Genomic DNA, 19,748 nt, shown 5'->3' on the forward strand with positions numbered 1-19,748 from the left:
GGCATGAGCCACCATGCCTGGCTTGCCCACTTTTTAATAGGATTGTTTCTATTTTTGTTTTTCATTTTTGAGTTGTTTGAGTTCTTTGTATATGCTAGATATTAGTCCCCTGTTGAATGAATAGTTGGCAAATATTTTCTCCCATTCTACAAGTTGTTTATTCTGTTGATTATTTCTTTTCCCGTGCAGAAGCTTTTTAGTTTAAGTCCCATTTGTCTATTTTTCATTTTGTTGCCTGTGTTTTTGAGGTCTTAGTCATAAACTCTTTACCTAGACAAATGTTCAGAATGTTCAGGAGAGTTCTCTCTAGGTTTCCTTCTAGTGTTTTTATAGTTTTGGGTCTTACATTTAATTCTTTAATCCATCTTGAATCGATTTTTGTATATGATGAGGGACGGGGTCATTTCATTCTTCTGCATATGGCAACCCAGTTTTCCATTGAAAGAAGCATTCTTTCCCCAATGTATGTTCTTGTCAGCTTTGTCAAAAAATCATTGGCTGTAAATATGTGGCTTTATTTCTGAGTTCTCCACCCTGTTCCACTGATCTATGAGTCTGTTTTTATACCAGTACCATGCTGTTTCGGCTACTATAGCTTTGTAATATAATTTGAAATCAGATAATGTGATGCCTGCAGCTTTGTTCTTTTTGCTTAGGATTGCTTTGGCTATTTGGGCCTTTTTTGGTTTCATACAAATTTTAGGATTTTTTTTTCTAATTCTCTGGAAAATGATGTTGGTATTTTGATAGGGATTGCATTGAACTTGTAGATTGCTTTGGGAAGTATGGTCGTTTTCGTGGTATGAATTCTTCCAATCCGTGGTCTGACCCATCCATCTTTGAAGGATTCGTGCCTCTACTTCAACTTCAGACTTCTGTTGCCTGCCTGGCCTGGTTGCTTCACTGGGTCCCATTCAGCTTTTCTGGGAGAGGAGCCCAAGAGTAGGTATATTGAAGCTCTTGGAACCAAAGAAAACATTGTTAAAGGATCTGGGAGCTGTGAGCAGCAATGATGGCCACAGTCTCTTCAAGATGGGGCTGGACTGGGATCGGGCATGGACAAGGGACCCTAAGGGCCTGGGCTGGGTGGTTGACCAGGAGCAGGTAAAGGCGGAGATGGAGAAGGAGTATTTAGGGAAGAGGGCCCTGATCAAAGCCAGGGAGGCCTCCCCTGTGGTGAGGGCTACAGAGTGTGCAGGCCTATCTGAATATAGAGGCCAGGGAACCTCTACGTTCAGAGCTCAGCTCCTGAGGGACATGCTCAGGTTGGTGAGAGTAACCAGGCAGTGTCCTGGTGTCTCTCTCCTTCCACGTCACTCACCCCACTTACCATGGGCCATTAAGTCCTGCCTCTTTTACTTTCTTAATATCTCTAGAAACTCTCCCTCCTTTCTATCCACATGCAGCTGCTTTAAATCAAGTCTTCATCACCTCTTCCCAAGGACAATTGCAATGGCTTCCTAAGAGTGTTCGTGTCTCTAACCTTGGTCCTTGTAACTCTACCTCCTCCCTCAGAGTGAGCTTTCTATCTTGTTTCTGCCTTCTATCATAGGCCCAATAGCTTTTCTTATCTTTGGGTTAAAGTTCAAGTTCCTTGGCTTGGTATACAAGGTCTTTCATGGCCAAGACTCAGCTGATCGCTACAGATTCAACTCTCACCTGTTTGGAAACTTTTGCTGTAGCTGATTTGTGTCCTTGGCGGTTAGTTTCCTGAGAGTAGCATGCTGCTTCATGCCTTTCATCATCACCGACCACTCTTCTCCCATTCATTACACTCTGTCCCTTGAATGCAACAAGTTGTTTGCACCACAGGGTCTCTGTACCTGCTCTTTTGTCTTCCTGGAATTTTATTTCCTCATATCTTTGTTTTGATTTTTTGAGACAGGGTCTCGCTCTGTTGCCCAGGCTGGAGTACAGTGGTGTGATCATAGCTCACGGCAGCCTCCTGAGTAGCTGGGACTACAGGTGGACACCACCACGCTCAACTAATATTTTGAGATTTTTTGTGGAGATGCATTTCCTCTCCTTTGGGTGACACTCTCTTTTTCTTCCATCAGGTCTTGTATCAGTTTCACCTCCTCGGAGTGACTTCTCTGACTGCAGTAGCTGAAGGAGTGTTTTCTCTCTTTGTCACTGTCTTAGCACTATAGCATTCTCCACTATCTGAAATTATTCCATGTACCTCTGAATTTATGTATATCCCCTTTTCACTTGCCTATGCTAGACTGTAAGCACCATGGGGGCAGAAAATTTGTTTGTTCTTTATATGTCTAGCACCTAGAATAGTGCCTGGCACATTATACTCAATAAAACAAATGAACCTGTTGAATGCATGATTGATGCATGAATGAATGAATGGTAGGCACTCAGCTAATGTTTGCAGAATCAGTGAGGGAATGGGGCTTGATACCCTCTAATATGCAACAATTGATTCAATGATATTACTTAAGCACTACCTATGTGCCAGACCCTAGGCATCCCTCCAGACGGACCCACTGCCACCCCCTGCCCCGTGCCCCTGGGGATCCTTCTCTTGGGGAGACTCTCTATCCCTCAGCCAGGTAACTACCCTGGCTGCTTCTCCTTGTCCATATTTGATGTAGAGGGAGCTCAGCATGGTTTGGGCAGTTTGGGCAGAGGTGGAGCAATGGGGTTTTTTCCTTTTTCCTAGCCACCTGGCCTTGGAAAAAGTCACTCCACCTCTCAGAGCTCAGTGTTCCTCATGGGCAAGAAGAGCAAATGAAGGCCACCTTGGAATATTGTATCAGTTGCACCTACAATCTCTCATTGTAATCTATAATATAGAGCAGTGAAGTGCCCAGCATAGCGCCTGGCACAAAGTGGGGCTTCAGAAATGCTGGCTCTTCTGGTTTTCCTAAGCTCTGGTGGTAGCGAGTTTCCAACCTACCTGGGGAGGAATGGGTGGAAACAGGACATGCCTGCCCCAGTGACCAGGCTTCCTTAGGAGACCTGTACTGTGTCCTTCTCACTGTTTGCTAAGAAGAGAAAGAGAAAGGGGAAGGTGTGAGAAGGAGAAGGAGGAGAAGGGGAATGGTTTGGGAAAAGTAGTAGAGAGTCTTATGGAAAGTAGGGGAGAGTTCCATGAATTTTTGTTGCTTTTGGTAAGTCGCCCCGTTCTTGGATTAGTTTGGCTCCAGGAGACAGATTTAAAATGGGCTTTTCCATATCTTTCGTGCTAAGGGTGGACTGAATGTTCCTGGGAATGATTGGTTTGCCAAGGTGCTGTCCCTTCTCTACCTGTAGGTACAGGTGAGGGCGGCAGAGGCCCTGGCAGCTGAAGGAGGCTTTGCAGGGTACTCTTTATTGTGTGGTCCACGCCCTCACTGGGTATGACTGTTTTTCTGCATTCTGAGCACTGGCCTGAAGCTTCTAGGGTAGGGGGACTGTGGGAGGTGGGCCAGTCGGAGGGCACCCAGAATTTCCTGGACCCTACCACCTCTGTGCCTATGGCAGACATTGCAAACTGAGTACAAGCCTTTATCTTTACTGAGCTGGCATGTGTCCAGGAATCTTTCTTTTCTTTTCTTTTTTCCTTTTTTTTTTTTTTTTTTTTTGAGACGGAGTCTCACTCTGTCGACCAGGCTGGAGTGCAGTGGCACGATCCAGGCTCACTACAACCTCTGTCTCCCGGGTTCAAGTGATGCTCCCACATCAGCCTCCCAAGTAGCTGGGACTACAGGTGCATACCACCATGCCTGGCTAATTTTTGTATTTTTTAGTAGAGACAGGGTTTCATCATGTTGGCTGGTCTTGAACTCAAGTGATCTGCCTACCTTGGCCTCCCAAAGTGCTGGAATTACAGGCTTGAGCCACCACGCCCAGCCGAGGAATCTTTCTTGACAGTTCAATGGCAGTCACTCTCTAAGGAACTGGCATGTAGAATGGGACCTCTTTATCATCTCTGACCTACCCTATGTTGGCCATCACAGCAGCATGGCATCCAGAGGAGATTGAAGTGGTCATCCCCATTTTTAGGAGGAAACTGAGCCTCAGAGACGTTCTAGAGCTTGCCTAAGGTAGCACAGTTGGTGGAGCTGGGACGTGGATGGGTCTGCCAGATTGCCAAGGCCATGCTTCATCCTCAGCCGTTCCAGCTGCCATGGCTGGACTAGCACTTGGACTCTTGGCAGGCTGCCCCCTGGAGTGGGAAGGCACAGTTGAGGGGTGGGAGGCAGTGGAGAGATAGCCCACCTATCCACAGCAGATCCATCATTCTCCAAGCCCTCCAAGCTTCTCTTCTGCCTCCAAGCCTCTGCGCAGGTATCTACTCTGCAAACTAGCCTGCCTGGCAACTTCTACCCATCTCTCAAGGTTTCAGTCAAAACCTGCTCTGACTCAGCCAGCCAGACCCAGGTGCTTCTGCTGCAATGAGCACACTGTGCTCTGGGTACCTTTGTAGCTCTTGCTGCTCAAGACTTTCTTTCCCTCCCTCCCTCCCTCCCTCCCTCCCTCCCTCCCTCTCTCTCTCTCTCTCTCTCTCTCTTTCTTTCTTTCTTTCTTTCTTTCTTTCTTTCTTTCTTTCTTTCTTTCTTTCTTTCTTTCTTTCTCTCTCTCTCTTTCTTTCTTTCTTTTTCTTCTTTCTCATTCTTTCTTTTCTCTCTTTCTTTCTTCTTTTCTTTCTTTTTTCTTTCTCATTCTTTTCTCTCTTCCTTTCTTCTTTTCTTTCTTTTTTCTTTCTCATTCTTTCTTTTCTCTTTCTTTCTCTTTCTTTCTTCCTTTCTTCCTTTCTTCCTTTCCTTTCCTTTCCTTTCCTTTCCTTTCCTTTCCTTTCCTTTCCTTTCCTTTCCTTTCCTTTCCTTTCCTTTCCTTTCCTTTCCTTTCCTTTCCTTTCCTTTGCTTTCCTTTCCTTTCCTTTCCTTTCCTTTTCTTTCCTTCTTTTTGACAGAGTCTCTCTCTGTCACCAGGCTGGAGTGCAGTGATGTGATCTTGGCTCACTGCAAGCTTTTCCTCCTAGGTTCAAGCAATTCTCCTACCTCAGCCTTCCGAGTACCTGGGACTACAGGCGTGTGCCACCACGCCCAGCTAATTTTTGTATTTTTAATAGAGACGGGGTTCCACCATATTGGCCAGGATGGTCTTGATCTCTTGACCTTGTGATCTGCCCACCTTGGCCTCCCAAAGTGCTGGGATTACAGGCATGGGCCACTGTACTGCTCAGGTGTTACTGTACATGCCTGTTGCCCACCTCTGCCCACCTAGACTGTGTTTTCTTGATATATGAATTCCCAGTACTCCTAGCCCAGTGCCTGGCACATAGTGAGCACACAGAAAATGCTCGTGCAGTGATGGGGTCAGGACAGAGACTCCAGCGTGGTGCTGGGAAGTTTCCTTCCGGGAGGCTAGTTGAGCTGGGTGTGCTTTGGTGCCTACCAATCACTTTGTATTGGGCCTATTTTAACTCAGATAGAACTGCTTTTGTAAAGAAGTCACAAAAGGCAGAATTACCCTAAAGACAAATGGCCTATAATGGTGATAAGTTTGCCACTTCCTTTAGAGGCATGGGGGACAGAACAGCTTCCAGGAGGCAAAAAATCTGAATTCTCCATCCCAAAGCGTCACTCAGTCATTATCGGGGGCGGATTTTCTTTTGAACAGAAAGCAAAACACCGTCGCGGCCTTGCTCAGAAACAAACGAGATGTCAGCAGTGGGGCGTGTTTGGAGGCTCAGCGGCAGCCAGCGAACATTATGCCTGCGCTGCCAGGTACAGGGCATGCAGGGGGCATGTTCTTGAAGAACCAGGCCATGGGGGTGTCTGCAAAGTGGACACTATGGTTGCTTTTTATGTATACAGGTCTCTTCCTTCAGCCCTCAAAATCTCCACGTGCATAAAATAATTTTATGAAATCACGTTTCCAAGTTTTTCTGTTCATATTCATTTTCTGCTCGTTCATTCATTTTGCCATCTGTGGGAACGCACAAGCTGCAGCAGGTGCCAAAGGTTTAAAAAAATTATGGGAGAAAGCACTTAACACTGATCAAATGCTATCTATCCTTTTATTTTTTCTTCTTTCTGTAAATTGAAAAATGACAGTCATTATGTGATTTTAGGAGAAGAAATGTTGGTTGCATTTTGTGGTACTGTGGTGTTCTTTTGGAGGATTGTTTAGCACTTTCTTGATCAGGGTGACTTTGCCTAGCATCAGTGGATCCCTAGAGGCTCACAGATGGGCTCTGGGGGTCCATAACCTTCCTGAAATTGTACGGAAACATTTTGTTTTGTTTTGTCAAGCAGCTGGGACTACAGGCATGCACCGCCACGCCTGGCTAGTTTTTTGTTTTTTTTCATAGAGATGGGGTTTTGCCATGTTGCCCAGGCTGGTCTTGAACTCCTGAAGTCAAGTGATCCTCCCACCTTAGCCTCCCAAAGTGCGGGATTATAGGTGTGAGCCATTGCACCCAGCCCGTAGGCAAAATTTAACGTATATCTATGTGACTATGTGAATTTTTTTGGGGGAGAGAGTTTACAGCTTTCATCTTATTTTTACGAGAGTCAGTGATCCAAATAAGATTAAAAATCAATGTTCTTCAGGAAGAAAAGAGAAAAGAAGAAAAGATAGAAAGTGTTTTATACACTTACACTTATTTATTCCTCATAATAAACCTGAAAACTAAGCATCAGCATTTCTGTTTTATAGATAGAGAAATGGGGTCTCTAAGCAGTAAAGTAATATTTGCTTAGATGCCTGACATTCACTTACAACTTCAACTCACAGACTGTTAAGAGTCGGGAATCACCAAAGGGATTATCTGTCCATTTTCATCTCTTTCCCTGTTATAAAGGAGGAAACTGAGGCCCACAGAAGTGAAGTGAACTGGGCCCAAAGTCATGTGGTCAGTTTGCAGCAGAAACAGGTTAGAAACTCAGTCTTCTGACTGGGCGTGGTGGCTCACGCCTATAATCCCAGCACTTTGGGGGGCAAGGTGGGAGGATCACCTGAGGTCAGGAGTTTGAGACCAGCCTGACCAACATGGTGAAACCCCATCTCTACTAAAAACACAAAAAATTAGCCGGGTGTGGTGGCTGGCACCTGTAATCCCAGCTACTCGGGAGGCTGAGGCAGGAGAATCGCTTGAACCTAGGAGGCAGAGGTTGCAGTGAGCCGAGATCAGCCACTGCACACCAGCCTGGGTGCAACAGAGTGAGACTTCATCTCAAAAAACAAAACAAAACAAAACAAAAAAACAAAGCCTTTGTCAACCCACTGCTTTATTCTTGAAAAACAAGTGAGTACTGGTTTCATCAAATGTTAAACTGAATTAGTAACAGATTCTCCTCCTTCCACCTGTCCTCAAGCAGGGTTGGGTCCTACAGTCCTGTTTCATAGTCCCCATGGACCTCATGCCCCCTAGAATAACCTGTTAGCCTTAGGAATACATAAACGCCTGCACAAAAAGATCCCATGTGCTGAGAGGCTAAGAATCTCCAATGAGTGGGGAGAAAGGTATTAGTTCAAGAAATCAACCCTTGGCTTGGGAAATGTCTTCATTGCCTCTTGGGCAGCAAAGGAAAGAGCTTGAAGGACTTTAGCTGTGACATTCTTCTCAGCATAGTGGCCAGGTCCTTCATCCTTCAGCACCTGCCTACCTCTCAGTGGTCATTCAGAACATTTGTCCCTTCATGTCTTTGCTTGGGTTCTCCTGGACCTGTGTGCAATCCCCTGAGCTGTGCCTCCTGCAGCCTCCTGGGCTTCGCACATGCTGCTGTCTCACTTCCCTTCAACTGAGAAACCCAGATTCATCTTTTGCAGTCTTCTGTTTACTTGTCGGTGTTCCTTGCTCAGATTAGAAATTGCCTGCCTCACCGCAAGTGCCCGGCAAGGTAGCAGTCAATCCATAGAATGGCATGGCACGTGCACCTGTGCCCTTCCTGCATTTGCGCCTTCTTTCTTCCCCTGTCTCCTTCCCTGTTATGCCAGAGAGCTTGTTCTGTGCAGCGGAGGGTCTGCCCTGGCTGTGTGCCAGTCAGGGCTGGCTGCATTCTCTCCCCCTGCTTTAGCAATTCCTTGCCCTCTCTGAGCCCGTTTTTCTTTGTCACATGGGAGCTGATTTGTTGGGATCTCATGGAGGCCCTCAGCCCCGTGCAGTTTGGTTCCAAAATTGAATAAAAATCTCTGAGCTTGTGGAGGAAGAGGTTTCCTTTGGGCCTGTGGGCTCAGGTGGGCTGTGCTGAGCTTTACTCGAGGGAACACATTACCCACCAGGCTCACATCTGTAGGCAGGGCCTGCCTGCGACGCCCTCCTTCCCAGCTCAGCAAGAGCCGTTCTCCAGAGACCCTCTGTGGACTCTGGTCTCCCCCTCATCAGTGCTTGTGGCTCTGCAAGCTTCTCACTAGGAGCATTCGTGGTGAAAACGCTCACAAAAATAGCTTCAAGCTGGAACGAGGAAAATAAAATAACTCCAGCCTGTCCCTGCCAAAAACAACAAAGCAACAGTGTGCGAGCAACTAGCCCAGCCCTCTGGCAATGGATGCTCACAGCGAGGCTCAATTACTCTCTCTTCAGCTGCGGCACATCCCCCAGATCCTGTGTCTGGGGTCATGTGCCATTAATTAATTAATCAATTGATTAATTGATTGATCCAATCCTCTGAAGTCACTGAGAATTCAACCTTGTGGCTTGGACTTGTGATTGCTCCAAATTCCTACCCTTGGTGTCATCTTTTGGGTCACTCCTGAAAATGGGCCAACTCCCTGAGTCTCCCCTGTCCACTGGACTTCCCCAGGTCCACACTAAGGAAATGATTGCACAAACAGCTACTTGTTTGATGGGAGGATCATAAAAACACACCCCCGCACTCGAATTTAGACTGTGTCTTTTGTTAACAGCCGATTAATAATAATCAGTAGCTGGCTATTGATTTGCTCTCTTGAATTTCCTTTTTTTCTTCTTTAAACAGGTAAATAATATAGACCTGGTTTAAGATGAACAAAGCCAGAATCCTCAAATCCTACGAGCGCAGACATATGTAAGCCCTGAAGCAATCCAAATGCATCTAAATATTCTTTGCTGTATCACAAATGGATCTAATTTTTTTTTTTTTTCTGAAAAGGAAGCCAGAAATCCAATGAAGCAGTTCAAATTGTAATTTAAGCTATAGATTTTTAAAAAATTTATGAAGCTGCTAAACCGGAACGAGGCAGAAGCATCAGAGAGACTCCCGACTAATTGAACAGTCATTTCATTTGGTTCCTGTCCCTGGTAGGAGCGGTCCAAGGCCAGCCTCTGGATCCCTGTTCTTCTGCATCTGACAGTGTAGATACCAGCAGGGCATTTTCCAGCCTGATGTAGTCATGGGTGAGTTTGTCTCAGGAGAGGGACTTTGACACTCAGTATGGAAAACTGGTCACTGTCAGTCCTTCTTGTTTAACGTGAGTCACCTTGGTGGGTTTGCAAATGGAATTGTGAACCTCAGAGCTTAGCGGTATAGCTTTGGCACTGCCACTAACTCACTATGTGACCCTAGGCCAGGCCCTCCTCTCCCCATGAGAGTCTGCTCAATTGGAAAATGAGGACATTAAGCTACCCGATCCAGCAGGCCTGTGGGCCTGTGGTAGACAGAGTAATGTCCCCTAAAGATGTCCCTATTCTCATCCCTGGAACCTGTGAATATGTGACCTTACATTGTAAAAGAGGCCTTGAAGAGGTGGTTAATTTAATAATCCCCAAATGGGAAGGTTATCCTGGATTATGCAGTAGGCCCAGTGTCATCAAAAGGGTTCTTTAAAGCTGGGCATGGGGGCTCACACCTGTAATCCCAGCACTTTGGGAGGCTGAGGTGGGCAGATCACTTGAGGTCAGGAGTTTGAGACCAGCCTGGCCAACACGGAGAAATCCCATCTCTGCTAAAAATACGAAAGCTAGGTGGGCGTGGTGGTGGATGACTGTAATCTCAGCTACTCGGGAAGCTGAGGCAGGAGAATCGCTTGAATATGGGAGGTAGAGGTTGCAGTGAGCTGAGATCGTGCCACTGCACTCCAGCCTGGGTGACAGAGCGAGACTCTGTCTAAAAAAAGAAAAAGTGTTCTTTAAAAATGGAAGAGGGAAGCAGGAGAGAAGTCACGGTTAGAGGGAGATGTGCCTGTGTGGATTTGTGACAGGAGAAGGACTTAACCCGTCATGGCTGGCTTTGAAGATGGAGGAAGGGGTTGCAAGCCAAGGAATGTGGGCAGCCTCTAGAAGCTGGAAAAAGCAAGGAAACAGAGTCTCCTGTAGAACTTCCAGAAAGAAATACAGCCTTGCTGGCACTGGGTTTTAGCCCAGTGAGACCTGTGTCAGACTTTTGACCTATAGAACTGTAAGATAATACATTTGTGTTGTTTTAAGCCACGAAAGTAGTAGTTATTTGCAATGGCAGTGATAGAAAACCACACAAGACCCTTTCTGGCAACTTCACACTCCTTAAGAATAAAACCTAGCTTGGCTGACAGCTGGCAGCCCCATCTGGGAGAATGCTTGGGAGGAGCTATCACAGGGGTGCTCTGTCCCAGCTGCCTTCTGCAGTCCCCAGGACTGCCAGCTTCTGGCCCTGCTTGGGCGGGAGCATCCCACTGGGCAGGGAGGCAGGTGCTGTTATGGCACTTTGAGTCTTAGGAGATCATCTGGTCCTACATCTTCCCTTCACACAGGTAAGGTATTATCTTCATCCAAAAATGAATGAGCTGTGCCCGGAGAGGTGCATGGTCTCACCCACTGTCACACAGCTACCGAGAGAAGAAGGCCGTGGGGCCAGGGCTCGTAACTCCTGGTGGGAGACTCTTCCATTTGTCACATTGGGCAAGTAACTTTTGCTTGTGTTAGTGGGTCACGAAGGAGAGACAGACAGGGAGGTTGGATGGCAGAACGGGATCAGAACCCTGAACCTCTGGTCTAGCCAGTGCTTTCTGAGCACCTGTGCATGAGGGGAAAGGCACAGCCACATTAGACCTTTCTTCACTGCTTGAGGAGAGACTTTGAGTTGGGAGTGGTGGGGGCCGGGAGGGAAAGTAAAAGATTAGGTTAAAGGAACTGCCGCTATGGAACCAGCATGGTGCTAAGGGTGAGGAATCTGCCTGAACAGGAAGCTCTCTTTCACACCTGGAGGCTGGAAAGGGCAGGCCCTACACCCATAACACCAAAAGGCACCTCCCAACCTCTCATTTCACCTCTAAGAAGTCATGGGGAGCAAGGCAGAGTGCCAGCGTGACCTCTGGGGGGCAACGCAGGTGGGTTTGCTGGAAGGCCAGGAAGGCTTGTGTATGGGAGGGAGGCCATGCTGGGGCCTGAGTCCAGCCCAAATTCACCGACGGGGTCAGAAGGGGTCAGGGTAGCAGACAGATCACAGGGGGACACAAAGTCCTCCTTGATGGTTTCCATGTCTGGGCAGCGTTCTCCAGGTCACGTGATTATGGTCCAGGGCAGCCTCCTTCAGAAGGCGGGCTGTGGCCCATCAGCGGCACTCGAAGACATTTACAAGGTTGTGAGCAATCATTAAAAAAATTTAGAGTAAACATATAGAGTATGCACAGTTTGTAAAGGTAAGTGTTGTTGCACAAAACTTTCCAGATACACAGTCTGCAGTTTTGACCTGGCAGGCCTTTCCTAGGCCCTGGAGGGAGAGAGACTTGGATGTGGAGAAAAGGCAGAAATAACTCAGCCGTTTCCACAAGACCAGCTTTTAATATGACTGTGATTTGAAGCACGAATAAATAAACGCCAAAGAAAATGGAGAAACCAAACCAAGCCTCAGAACATCAAAACTAAAAAAAAAAAAAAGCATAAAACGAAGCAAAACAAAACAAATCTCCATCGGACAAACATAAAAGTCCCCCTATCCCAGATAAAAAGAATCAGACTGTACAAGCTGTGTCACAGGGAGAGAAGAACGACATGGCCACCATGGGTGAACACATGAGCCCCCCGCCTGCTGGCTGCTGTGCCGCCGTCACAGGCTCTGGGGCGGGAGGGAGGTTGGCACAGGTCACCTTAGGCGCCAAAGCCCCATGGGCCAGCTTGGGGAAAAGGGGGTTTGTGGGCAGGTTAAGAACCTTCACAAACGACACAAGAACTGAATGTAGCAGAGAGTCCCACGGGTTCCCTCTTGATTGTGCAGTTCTGATTCCAGGGTGGCCTCATGGTGACTTTGGACCTGGAATCTGGTCCCACTGCACGGGCAGCGGTGTGGACACTGGAAACCGCGTGGAGGAATGTCATGTACAAGACAGACGTGGAGGTGGCGCCATAAGAAGTCTGAGCATGCAGGTGCTTTATACATCTGGCAGTGAGATGTGATGGCAGGTTCGTTCTTGGACAGTTCCAGAGTGTGACTCATCTCTCCTAAGAGGGACGCACGGCGGGGCCCAAGGACGCGTTGTGTTGGACGTGGCCGGAGCGAGGTCTAGGCAGCTAGTCTGCAATGTGTGCATAGGGGGCTCTTGCTTCTTTCCAGCATCAGGGGCCATTCCACCTGAGCTTGCTCTTCCTTGTCCTGGTCTTGGGCCTCAAGGTCTGTTTGGAGGGGGTGCTGGGTGGCTCGAGGGGTGTCAGCAGGCAATCTCCTCCAAGGTCCCCAGGGCCGTCTGCAGGGGCACGTTCACAGTGTGGCTGATGGTTTCAGAGTGGTTTGGCATTGTGTCACAAGTACTCTGGAAGGGAAGGGTTGGTAGGAGTTTATTATTCACTCAGCAAAACTTCACTGTGTTGCCACCAGCTGCCCAGCCTAGGCCCTGGGGAAGGTGCTCCCCACTTCTGGGCTGCTCCTGCTCCAGACATCTGATAGGCTGGTTTACCATCTTGGGGGCATGAGGCTGAATGGAATCCTTACCATTGCACACTTGGGCGCCCGCTACGGCAGTGAGAAGGCTCCCTGGTTTGATTGGCAGTTGGTTTGATCCCTCCTAGAGGTGCCCCTCATGTAACTGGACCTATATCTGAGTGGTCTCTAGCTTTGAGGCTGGATGGTCCTGAGTCCTGACCTCTCCCCTGGGGGCCTCCCTTGGGGCTATGGTGCAGGAAGTACAGCCCGTGGCTAGGCCTGGGGCAGGAAGGACCCATGGCTGAGGCCAAGCAGGAAGGGTAGAAGGCCTTAGAGCTCAGAACCAGAGCTGGTCAGTCCTTGGGTCAGTCCCCAAGGACTTTTAGGGTTAGGCTGGACCCAGAGAAACATAGCCGTGGGTCCCTAAGCAGGGAGGGGCTAAGCTGGCCACACATGAATCTCCAGGGTGGTTCCCAGGCTGCGGTGGGTGGGAGGCCGAGAGGGATTGGAGCAGGGACAGCTAGCCAGGAGGCTGTGCCAGGAATTTGGGGAAGATTTGATGGGGCCACAACTAGGGGAGGAGGAACAGGATGGAGAAGAGGCTGCGACACTGAGACCTTCTGAAGCAAGGGGGGCTCTGGGAGTGCAAAGGGAACCACTGTCTAAGCACCTACTATAAACTAAGTGCTGTGCTGACTGCTTTGCCGGCAGGATCTCACTTAACGCAGGTGACAGCCCCCTGCGGTCTGATCTGATGCAGATGCTTACAGAGGTTAAATATGTAACTTGCCCCCAGGCACACAGCCAGGAAGCCGGAGCCTTGGGATCCAGCCAGGCCAGCTGAGGCCAGACCGGGACCCCTTCCACACTGCCCTTCCCCTCCCCACTTCTGTTCCACAGAGGTTGCGGGGGACCAGAGAATCAAAGCAAGATTTGTAGACAGTGTGTGAAACAGAAATGGAATCCATATAGGGGAAAGGGGCTGGGATCCATTTTGGATTTGTTGATATTAAGTGGGTGGTGGTCACTCAGTGGGCACCATTTTCCAGGGCTGGAGGTGCTGATTTGGGGCACAAGGCTGGATGGGGAAAGCCGGCAACATCTGCACCCATCAGTCAAGGCCTGAGCCCAGGAGTAGACTGAGTTTGGGAAGGAGAATGACAAACAGCCATAGAGGGGCTGCCCCTCGGGCTATAGGAAAGAGGCAGAGTAGGGCAGTGGTTAGAAGTGCTTGGAGGGCAGCTCTGACACTCAGCAGCTGTGGGACTTTGGTCTCTGGGCCTTGACTGCCTCAAATACAAAGTGCCTGACAGTGCCTGACACGTACCAGGCACACGATAGTCAGTAGCTATAATGGGCACTATTGCTACTTCCAACTTCATGGGGCTCCATACTCTATCCGTTTCGAATGGGATGGAGAGCCAGTGATGCTCTGCTTGTACTTTGCCACTACTGGGGAATAAAGGAATAGACATACAGAGCCTGTCCACTTCTCTCCCTGCTGTGAGATGAGGGGAGCAGCTGTCTGCCTGAGAGAAGCTGGATTGGGCCAGGCAGGTCCTACGCTTGGAAGCACCTCCTGGTGTCTGCTGCATCCATACTGGCTTCTGGGATGAGTCTCAGAGAGAGGCTCGAGGCTCAGCTGGAGTGTCCTTGGATTTGGGAAGTGACAGCATGTCCCAAGCCATGGAAAGGTGTGCAGTGAGTCACATCTTTCCTGCCCGGCCCCAGTATCTGGTTTCCTACTGCTGGTACAAGCCAGAGCAGCAGAGCAACTTCCAATCAGTGAGCTGCTCTTACCACATTCTCATCGTGGCTCCCTTCGTCCTCCTCTTTGCCAAGCAGGTCTAATAGCTTCTCTTTGATCAGCTGCAAGAAAAGCAGGAAGGGGTTGGTCAGGCCGGGAGGAGGGTGTGGAGATAGAAGGAACCTCCCTCCATTGGGCCCTGCTGGGGCTGGCAGCTGCCGGGGCTGTGGCTGGACATACTGTAGCACAAGCCCAGCCTGGCAGCCAGCTCCAGGTGCCTGTCTGTCTCAACCCAGCCTTTTGGCTGAAATGGGATTTTGTTGCAGGAGATGGAGCTTGGAAGAGGTAATGGCGGGCCCGGCTTCACAGCGTGGACTCCTGTCTTTGTGGCTGGTGAGTGTTAGTAAGTGGTGTGTGCTGGTACGCTGGCTCCCTGTCTGTCCTCAGGAGCAGCCTGGGACCCCCTTTCTGTGGCTGGGGCTGGGGGACAAGATTATTATTCACTTTCTAGGCCTGACACTGCACACAATTCAGAAGACCAAGACATGCCTGAATTCATAACATTTTACTTCTAGCAATAAAGGGTAGTTCTTAAATCTGTTACCTGGTGTGATTCAATTGCCATAACTGTGTACAGTTTTTCACGAAGGTCAATAAACAAAGCAGAATAAAATCTGGCCATGGGAACTGATGTGGTTTTGGAGTCACTGTGCTGAGAGGCACGAGATTCTCCAGAGAAGCCTGGTCACTGGGGCACGACAGGTCCCCACTGTGGTTCCGAGCAGCCTTTGGTCACGGACAGCCCCCTGTGAGAGGCAGAACATGGTTCTGCAGGCTCCTGTCTACTGCTCCGGTTTGGGGGACTTCATAGGTCCAGGCATTCCTTGGAAGTTCTGGAGCCGTTGCCTTTTCCAGGGGCGCATGTTGGAGGTGAAGTGCATTGCCCATCTCACAGCCAGGGGGATGGAGGCCTCCAAGGGAACACCCGTCAAAACAGAGCCTGGGATAGTGGCATCCACAGGCTCGCTCTCAGAGAGATGCAGGTGAGAAAGCTGACCAGCTCCAGGAACCCTCCGTGCCAGAGAAGCTTTCAGAGGCCTCGTTCCAGTCATTTCTCGAGGAAGACATCTCCCCAGACTGTTAGCAGCCGGGGCGGCTGGCGTGCCCTGCTGTCTTCTTGCTCAGGATTGGTGAGGACTGCTGGGAAGTGCCCCTTCCCTAAGACTGGCTGGGCCATGGAGAACATGACTCAGGCGATGGGCCACCTACAGGGCAGGCGTGTGTATGTGTGGGGAGTATGTGTGCAGGTGTGGACATGCCCATGGATGAAGCCACCACCTCCAGCCCAGCTTCAGGAGGGGCTTGGAGCTGGCCTCAGCACAGTCTGGCCTAACTTCCACTCATCCCTCCCCATCCTTCCCTGCCAGTATAGATGGCCCAGTGCTGTTCCAGCTCCCAGAGGATAGACCTGTGTTTCTCTTATATCCACCGCCCCCCAAAAAACTCCCATCCCCTTGCCCCACGGTGCCTGGGCTTCAGTGATTGACTCTATCAGCGGACAGGAGGGGAAGCAGACTCTGCGTGGAGAGAGGCACCGCCTTCCTTCTACCATGTTTCTGAACCTGGGGCACAATGAGGGCACCAGTAAGCGGTCATTTCCCTGCAGGGAATCCCAACTCTTACCTCATAAATATAATCAAAGAGCTCTAGTATTGTAAGGATACTAGCACCAATGAACAATCCCATCTGACCACCAATATCACCTGGAGAGAGAGGGAAAAGACCAAAGCTTTGCTTTTATGCAGCTTCCAGGAAGGGTGAACAGACTGAGATGCAACCCAGACCTTCTGAATGGCGCCCCCTCCATGGGGAGCCTGGGCCTTGTTGTGGGAGGTCCAGGCCTTTGGCAGCTCCTTCCCTTACTGCACATCTCTGAGAGCTACTGTTTTTCAGCATTCAGTGGGGTCAGGGACTAAGCTGACGGCTTATTGGAAGGGCTTAGACTAGATCTCATGATCCACAGTGCTAACGGAGTTGTTCAGTTATACTCAGAACCACACCGATTGGGTCCTGCTTTGACTCTGGGCTGGGAATAGGGAGAATAGAGAGCTAGGATGTGTGTGAATTGGTGGCAGGTGCCCTGGGTGGGAGTCTTGGGAGGAGATGCCCCCCACCAATCCAATCACGGCATGGGCTTCAGGGCCACCTTGGGGCACCTCCCACCCTTGGGATGAGGTCATAGGTGTGTCCTTTCTCCCCCATCCAAAAGTTAGTGTTCAATTTTGACTCTTTCTAGAGCTGAGGTTCTTACTCTGGGGTTTATAGGCCCCCATTGTTCAAAGTTTTTCTGGATTTGTCTTCAGATCCGCCTGCATCCAGCTCTCCTGGAAGAACTGTAATCAGTGTTGCTGCCTGGATACACCTAGGCCAATAGAATCAGAGCCTCTGGGGTTGGGGTCTGGATGTCAGGATTTTTAAGTTTCTGCTGGAGGTGAGGTGCATTCTCAGGCCCACCAGAGTTCGAGAACCACTGTCCTGGGAGTACTTCAGATGGCTGGAGACTCTCCTGAAATTGAATGTGAAATGTGTGTGCTTGGGCATTTGTAGCAGGAGAGTCCATAGCTATTATCAGTTTTTAACAGGGGTTCTGAGTCCCCAAAAGCTTAAGATGTTTTGCTGCAGAGGCAGTATGGCAGAGCCAAGGGCTCTGAGCCTCTGAGTCCAGAGAGTGGCCACCAACTGGTTGTGTAGCTTTCATAAGCCCTGACCTTCTGAGGAGCTTTGCCTCCACAGGACATTTGGTGGTGGTGGCAGGATGGAGGGGATTGGATGAGATGAACTATGAAGTTCTTTCTAGCCCTAATCTCTGAGACTCTTGGTCTCTGGAAAGAGGGGCAGGAATTGGGGTTAGGGGGTAGAGTTCGGGGTGGCTGGTCAGTTCTCTTGGAGATGCTAGGTTGACCTCTTGGCCTGAGAACTCTCTGGTGGGCAGATCTGCCACACTGCTTCTCAGCTTATGGCTGGGTGGGGTCCCGCGCCCATGTGCTCAGGTGAACCACAGAGACGGTGGGGAGAGGGCTCTTCCCAGTGGAACTTGGTGCTGGGCTCAAAATGGCTCAAAAAGGCTCTCCCTCATTCCTTTCCCATCACCACTCCCTCTCATGTCTTTAATGGAGGTTTCTTGGGGACTGTGTTCTAATGGATATGTATGTCAGGTGGGAGGTGTGTGATGTGCATGTGCAGTGTGTCTGTAGTGGTAGAGTGTGGGGTATGTGCCAGGGTCCAGGGTGTGTGCACGTATTTGTATAAAAGCAGGCAGGAGGTCTGGCTGTCCATGGTTTTATGTAGGTGGCTCTCCCTGTCTATTTTAGGCACTCTGAGTGTGTCTAAGTGTGTGTGAGTGTGGGTCTGTGGAGGTGAGCAGAGTGTGTCTGAGTGTGTAGAGCATGTGTAGGGTGGGTGTGCTTGTGTGTGTATATGGGGCCGTGTGGGGGCTGTGGGCATGGGTGTGTCTCTGGAGCTGTGGGATTGGCACGTGGGGCTGTAGAGGTCTGCATTTGTGTGTGCGGTCCTGGACCACCGTGGGTGCATGAACCTGTAGGTTTGGTGCGTGTGTGTGCAGACCGGGGTGGAGTACACTGTGGGTAGTGTGAACGCTGTGTAGCGTGCATGTGCATGGACACCAGGAGGTGAGAAAGGGCCATGCGGTGTTGAGAGAAGGGCCTGATGACTGAGGGTTTGCAAGCGGCACACGCTCTCATCACAGGAGGTCCAGATGGCAGCATGAGCTCCTCAGCCGGCTATTCTGGGTGGCAACACGATCGATGCTGGGAACAAGCTCATATCTGATGCAGACACTACAGATTCAGAGCTCAGGCCCTTCTTGCTCTCTATGTCTCTCTCTCTCTCTCTCTGTGTGTGTGTGTGTGTGTGTGTGAGAGAGAGAGAGAGAGAGAGAGAAAGAAAGAGACACACATAGAGAGAGCAGAGAGACAGAGGAAGACTGTGAGCCTATGCTGGGGGAGGGCAGGAGGTAGGAAGAGGCCTGTCCTGGGTCCTCTTTATGGAAATAAAGGGCAAGGCCAGCACAGGGGTGAGTGAGCGGTCTATGTTTCTGGTGGGGCCAAGGGCATGAGTCTCTTGGCTCAGTACCTTTGGTCACAATGACTTCTGAGGCTGAATGACAGCCACTTTAACTCGGCTGGGACCGAGCTATGGTGGGGAGTCCCCAGCCTCCTGGAGAAAGTGTAGAAATGCTTAGCCAGCCCCTGGACACAGCAGCTGAGCCCTGGGTCCCTGGCATAGTCACTGTCCAGGCGCCGGGAACTACTACTATTTATGGACCTTTTCTGGGCTAGGGGCTTATCACATTTAACCATCACAACAAGCTCATAAAGTGGGTTTTATTAAACCCGTCTTGCAGATGAGGAACCTGAGCTTCGGCAAGGGAAAGTTACTTGTCCATATTCTCATAGCCGGTGTGAGAAGCCAGGTAGGAGGTATCTGCCCCTTCCAAAATGCTAACGTCACCTGGTTCAGCTCATGGAGACAACAGCTATTTCTCTTTCTGGGGCACAGGCATCAGATCCTTTCTTGAGAGTGAGTGGGAGCTGAGAGAAGCGCTCGAGAGTCAAGTCCTTTAACTGTACACTCTTAGGGGTCTTGTGAGTTTTGGGTTGGGCTGGGGTAGGATGGAAATTAGCTCCCTGTATCCATCATATGCCACTGGGGCCGGGGAGCTCATGCGAACTTGTATGGGGTGGCAGCAGGTTTGTAGATACCTGTGGAGAGTGACCCTTCATTTGTGTTTGACAAACGACTCTCAGTCCAGGGGACAACACCTGACCTTCTGGATGCAGCAACGTTGCTTTTGGGGTGAAGCTCCATCAGGGCCCTTACCTCCCAGGTCCCACCTGGGACCACCCACAGTTCGGCCTTCCCTCCTTCTCTCTTTCTGATACCTCTTCCCCCTCTCCATGGCCCCAGGATCCTGACTGCAACCTGGGGCAGAAGACCATGAATTCTAAGAGTGCAGAGCTGGAGAAGCCCAGAGGCCTTTAGGCTGACCCTCCTCATTGCATAGATGGGGAAAATGAAGCCAAGATTGGGGAATACATTGGGCCTGAAATTCCACCCCACTGGGGTTCTTTCCATTCTGGGAGAGGAGCAGTGCAAGGAAAGAGGGAGCAATTGTTAGTAAATGAAAAGGTTAGACTCCTCCAAGGCTATGTGTCTGTCTGCTTGCCTCC

General features: G+C 49.8%; 1 protein-coding gene across 2 annotated transcripts in view; it reads right to left on the reverse strand.

Moving 5' to 3' along the window:
• Positions 1–11,639: 11,639 nt before the first annotated feature.
• Positions 11,640–19,748, reverse strand: part of ASIC2 (acid sensing ion channel subunit 2) — a 288,559-nt gene continuing 280,450 nt past the window's right edge. Inside the window, exons 8-10 of one of the 2 annotated variants that reach the window (XM_008011004.3) lie at positions 16,183–16,262; positions 14,553–14,621; positions 11,640–12,642 (exon numbers count right to left, since the gene is read on the reverse strand). In XM_008011004.3, the coding sequence (XP_008009195.1) occupies positions 12,541–12,642; positions 14,553–14,621; positions 16,183–16,262 (251 nt within the window). In that variant the 3' untranslated portion in view covers positions 11,640–12,540. The remainder of the gene's footprint in view (positions 12,643–14,552; positions 14,622–16,182; positions 16,263–19,748) is intronic. The other variant, XM_073004848.1, reaches the window with a different exon arrangement.

This window comes from Chlorocebus sabaeus, chromosome 16, assembly GCF_047675955.1.
Source record: "Chlorocebus sabaeus isolate Y175 chromosome 16, mChlSab1.0.hap1, whole genome shotgun sequence".
Classification (NCBI taxonomy): domain Eukaryota; kingdom Metazoa; phylum Chordata; class Mammalia; order Primates; family Cercopithecidae; genus Chlorocebus; species Chlorocebus sabaeus.